The 5,981-nt window shown below is 48.2% G+C and overlaps 1 protein-coding gene across 1 annotated transcript in view; it reads right to left on the reverse strand.

Moving 5' to 3' along the window:
* Positions 1-5,981, reverse strand: part of LOC108570136 — a 53,729-nt gene that overhangs the window by 17,162 nt on the left and 30,586 nt on the right. The window contains exon 9 of the mRNA XM_017931926.1: positions 249-406. Within this exon, the coding sequence (XP_017787415.1) occupies positions 249-406 (158 nt within the window). The remainder of the gene's footprint in view (positions 1-248; positions 407-5,981) is intronic.

The following is a 5,981-nucleotide window of genomic DNA, read 5'->3' on the forward strand; positions in this document are numbered from 1 at the left end:
CTCGATCTCGAGGCGATCGTACATATATGCGTTCTCCGTGGTCGAAGCTACGGGAGGAGACATGGCGGCACAAGCATGGGGAGAGACAGGTGACAAAATACAGGCGTGGAAGCAACCAATACGCGCGGGAGTCGTTCCACCGATTCCCGAAACGACGCGAATCAATCCATTTCCCCCCGGACTTACTTATCTTCATCGTCTCGTTTACGCATTCGAGCGTGATTTTCGCGGTAATTCGTGTACCTGGAGTGGCGAGAGGTTTAGCCTGCGTCGGTGTCGAGTTCGGCCCTCCGACCACAGACGACGCCGCTGGACTGTACGCTCTCATCAGCTGTCCTCCGCGTGGCAGGGTGCTGCTTCCGCCGACGTAGTAGCCGCTGCTCCCGGAAGTCGAGTTCTTCGCCGTCTGAAATGGTAAGAACGGCAAACATGATCGATAGAGAGACAAATGTGCTTGTTAATGCCAGGTTGAAATTGAAGATTGGGAAACAAGTAAAACGGGATTATCTGTTTTATTGAAAGAAATGCCGGAAGGCTAGGGAAATCAGATTATCATGTGAATTGTGTAATACCGAAGGGAAAAGTAAAGTAATCGGTAGAACGGTTTCCATCTGAAACATCATTTTAACTCTTTTGCTTCTACCTCGATCACGAATGTAGATATACATGTATTGCACGAAGGTCTTTTTCTCCATGTTTTTACAAATACGTAGGTAAACGAACGCTTAAACGGTATCAGCACGTATAGGTTATGTGCATATCTGTGGTAACGTACCAGGAATGAAGAGAAAACGCACAACAGAAAAGGAAAACGTGGTTCGTCGCGGTGCGTGGCAGTGAAAATGATATACATCGAGAAGACGGGCCCCGTGATTTCGTTTTATTTTTATCCAAGGTCCGTGGTAAACCGAGTCAACGGCCATTTCACGCTGTTTTTACGATTCGTAAACTGTGGAGAAGATACGGGACAGATGGTCCATGTCAGATAACGGACCGCGATGCAACCAGAAATTACATAATACGGTATATGAAATTTTGAGGATCTTTCGTCTCTGTTTCTCCTCTCACGGAACTACCAACTTTCGCAACGTGTTTCGACCGATCGAGGTTCTAATAAGTTTTTATCATCGCGATTAGAGAAGGCTGTCGCGATTTCGAAAGTTGCCTCTCGCTGTAAATATCCTTGTTTCCATCGCCGTATCCCGCGAGCTGAAATTTTGAAACAGCTCTCATTATCTAACGCTACTTCTATACACCGCGTCAAATTAAGTAACGGTTATACAATCTTCAAAAAGTACTAAACCTAAGGAGCAGCCAATATATTATTATATGTATAGAGGAACGAGTATATTGTGAGAAAGTTGAGACACCCTCGAGAAGGGTTGCAATCAGCAGTTGAAGAGTTTGGGAGGGCTGGTTCCTTGGAAGCAGAGTTCGCCGAGTGGCATCAGAGGTATGGTCCCTCCCTCTTCGCCAACCAACGTGCCCGTGGGGCCGTGCTCGCCAGGCTGTGCTTAGTGTTGTTTACTCGCGCCGACTGTTCGCCACACCTGCAACGTTTCTCCTCCTCGAGGTTCGACCAGCCGGATTATTCGCGAGAAATGGTCCTTCCATCTGAAAGTAGTTGACGAAGAACCAAACGCCTGGTACAAGAGAAAATTCACCCTCCCACGAGAGTATCTTGGTGACAGTTGGAGGTGAAGAAAGGGGATGAACGAATCGAGAAATGGCCTTCGTCCCGTTTCGTTTCTTTCTTCTTGGTTTGCTGATATTTCACAGCTCCGGAGAGACACCTATGCACAAGGTGGATCTCACCCAGAAGGGATATATTCAGGTGAGAGAACCCTTAGATAACGACGCTAGACTTGGCAGTGAACGTCTCTAGAATTACCCTTAACAGTCGTCTACTAGCCGCTCTCCCTCCTTAGTTTAGTACATTTACTACGTCGACGATTGCGTGAAATCGTCCGCAAAGGAATGTAAAAGTTCGTTAACCGAAATTGGAGCGTTTCCAGTTCCTTAGATGGGAGCTACCGGTGCCAGAATTCAACCAGTTCACCTTTTGTCTATGGATGAAGTCGAACGATCTCACTCATCTACATCCGATATTCTCGTACACAAGTAAGTATGCCGTTTCACCTGTGCGTGTCTTCTTTATGCAAACAAGAAAGTATACGTATGATCACGAAAAGGATTTTCACCGTTGAGAAAATCAGTGGCTCGTGCCGGCCGGCCGGTTTGCTTTTCGTTCACCTACTTTGCCAACTTTTACGCTGGAAAGAAAGAGCGCCAATAACTTATCCGTGCCCCGTATCCTCTCGATAGAAAACGAACGCGAGCGTTTGGTGAGATCTTGGATTTCGCCACGGGGGAAGAGCATCCATCTCGAGATAGGAGGAAGAGAAGTGCTCGCGTCACCTAGTGAGATTCACGAGAACCGCTGGTACCATTTCTGCCTCAGCTGGGAGAACCAGGCTGGTCGTTACGGCCTTTGGGTCAACGGACACGTCTGGGCCCAAGGTCAGTCGGAACAGGTAAACGAATTAGCATTTTTTACGAATAATCAATAGTATTCACCTAACCTTGATGTAGAGTGCAGGTGAAAAGAAAAAACAAGGTGCTGTGATACGTTTCAGAGCATAGGCCATAAGATCCCGAGAGGTGGTGACATCGTACTTGGTCAGGAGTATACCGACTTCGATAAAGGGTTAGAAGATGGTATCGAAGGGTCAGTTCTAGGCTTCAATCTGGTGTTAGCCTCGGCCTTCGAGCCCCTGTACGAGACTGAAGCCTCCTACGAGGCGGTGCAGTTACCCACCGCTTCAAGTTACGCCACGGTGCCTCTTTTTGCGAGGATTCCGGCGAAAGTGATGCAACGCGGCATCGATTACGGTACGCGGACAAGAACGAGAACGAGAACGCTGTACGCTTTCGTTCCAACCTCCAATCAAATTCGAGGTCGACGGTATACCAACGATGCTCAATTGTTGCCTGTACAGAGAAATCGTACGAGAAGAGAAACGGTTCGAGAACTGCCTTTAGGGTTGCAATTAGTCAAATTGTCGTACGTACGGTGCGAAATCGGCAGAGGAAGCCCGTTTATAGGCGGCTCTTTGATGCTGATCTCGTGGACGAGGACTCCCGTACGAATCTTCGGTGGAGCTACCTTGAAGAATGCTAAGAGCGAATGCGGGAATTTCTAACGATCGGCTAGTTCCGTTCGAGATCGATCGAAATTGGTCTGGATACAGAGAGACAGGGAAAGCATTCCTGTATATTACAGCTTCAACTACAACGAAATTTCACAACGACCTCACTCTTATAAGGTCCACAGAGAATTATTCTTAAAGGAAACTAGGGAACGCCGATCATTGAGACAGCTTTCCTTTTACAAACAACTCGTCGAGAGCCTCGTGACGAGGATCAAGTCCCGGAGATCGAGCCTTAAATACCTGTTAGATAATTGTATTAGCCGTAATTTGCCGATGAAAGGCAGCATTGTCTCGGTCCTCGGTGAACCGGCGATAAAATCTAGGCGCGCGGTGCAACAGCTTGCCGCAACCTCGGAAAAACTCCTCGGGAACAAACGTGCTCTGTTACAAAACCGAGGACAGATCGATATCGTTCGGCGAAAAAAGGTCGCGCGAGTGCTCTTTCGCGGGCAAAATCGACGCTTGTTTTTCACCCGTTTCCTTCCGCGACTCACTTTCCCCCTGGCCCACGCGAAAAACCTCCGCCGGTCACAATGCCGCACACGCTTCGAATCCGCGCGAACCAAAGCGACACGCGTGTCTGTCGCTGTTTCGCGCTTCACGAGTTTCGCAATCGTTCTCACGAGCACTTGCATCCGTGAATCCATATAGGGTGAACGAACGCTTTTCTTCTCTACCATGTATGCACCGCGAGGTTTGTGAATCATTAACATGTTCACTGTCCTGTGGCTCGTGTGTGAATATCAGAAATGTAATTGTTTTCAAATAAAACAACGTTACGTGTACACTCGTTAACCCTTTCACACATGCATATGCAGGACACGTCGTTGAACGTTGATAAATGAAAAGAAAGAGAAAAGAAAATCCGTTACGCAACGAAGACTGTCTCGTCGCGTTCGACAAAGTCCGAAGATTCGTCCGAAACACGTACCGTATCTCCGAAACTTTCACCGGTAAGAGATGAATATTTCTCAACGCGTTGTTACATGATCGAACAGCGTGTATTTACAACCATACACGAGCGTCGTAAAGTTGATTTCGACCCTGAAACGGCGAAACCTTGCCCGTGTCTTATCTACGATCCAAGAGCGTACGTAGCGAGAGGGGAGGGTTGCGTGACGGTTCGAATCGAGTTTGTCTAGCCAGGAATGGAAGTGAAGTTCCGTTTCACCAATGTCCCGGGACCCTGTTCGCCGAATTGTTTTCACTTTCACCGAAAATCGCGTGGTCAGGTTTTACATTCGAAACGACGCGACGCGACGCTGCGTCTCAGGAAACGCCCAGCTCCGTCGTCGACCAATCTCCTTTTCCTATTTCCTCTTCTATTACGACCACGGAATTAAAAAAAACATATATACGGTTCACTCGAAAAACCGGTCGTCGATTACATCCTTTCCAGTTCCGATTCTTACCGAACAAATGATTTTTTTCTCTTTCTTTTCTCTGTTTTTCCGTTTAATATGTCAATCGTCACGGTACGAATCATTCGTGAAGAAATACACGGAGAGGGGATGGGCTTTCGCTGATAAGTACGGCCGTCGGTCATCGATGCAAAGTAGGATCTCTGGAAAATCGACTCGCGGAGTCTCGATTTACATAACCGCGAGCCTGTGTTGCACAATTATAACGCTAAAGCGCGACCAATTGCAGAAAACTCGACACGCCGAGCGGGGCGAAAAATGTTCAGGGAGAACGCGTCACCATCGGGCGTATCTGGGTTAAAAATGAACGGCCGCGGCGCCTATCGGTTTATGGTGTCTCTCCTCGCTGATCGATCGATCGATCGATTATTCCTTTCTAATTCGTCGAATCCGAAGACGAATTCGAGAAAGTGTAACGTGATCCACGGTCATTAACGGTGGTAGACTGCTTTCAATCACGCTTAAGTCCGCTATAGGAGCGAAACAATTAGGATCCTGGATTCCCTCGCGTCTGCATTCCGGTCCGTTCCTCTTATTAGCTTTTTCCAGACGACGGAGTATCATGCCTCGTCTCCAGGAGAACGACGCAATCACGTCTAAGCCGCGACGCAATTACACACCGAATCGACTTTCATTTTCCAGGGTGAGTCGTCCTTTCGCCGCCGCCGCGACTCCCGCTCACCTTCCTTCCGGTCTTCCACCGGAGAAAGGAGACGAGGATGAATGATCCGAGATAAAAGAGGATGGAACGACAGTTGGGAAAGGCAGGAGCGAATTTTTCGAAGGAGATACGCGTATCTAATTTACGCGTCGATACTTTCCTCTCTCCAGTGTCTCTACGCGGAGACTTCCGGTATTACAACCGCGACGCGCATTATCTTTTCTCGACGGCCTACGGAGAGCTTGCGGTTCTTCCATCGGCGAAAGTTCTGACCTCCGATCAATAGGTCGGAGTTCAAGACCTCCTCGTTCGTTCCAATTTTCTCCTTGTTCGAATATCTACCGTTCGTTACCGTTATCACGAACAATATACAGGGTGTCCTTTCATATACGATACGCGAGATATAATTCGAAGTAAACCTACGTGCATACTTGGAAGCATGGTTCCACTCGAGGTCTGACTGAATTAGAATCCCGCGAACGAATCGTGGCGCCCTTCTAATTCTCAAACTGGCCACGAGTTATGGAACGGTTGCTACACTTGCGGGTCCACTGACTAACTGACCGGTCACTCGAGAAAGATTTCTCGAGGCCAGAAGCCCGGGGCATCCAGACAGGATCCCATTCTGCGTGCGAATTTCACAATTACCCGAACCCTAGTCCCACTTTCTCCCTCGTAACTGGATCG

Source organism: Habropoda laboriosa, unplaced genomic scaffold (assembly GCF_001263275.1).
Source record: "Habropoda laboriosa isolate 0110345459 unplaced genomic scaffold, ASM126327v1 scaffold80, whole genome shotgun sequence".
Lineage (NCBI taxonomy): Eukaryota > Metazoa > Arthropoda > Insecta > Hymenoptera > Apidae > Habropoda > Habropoda laboriosa.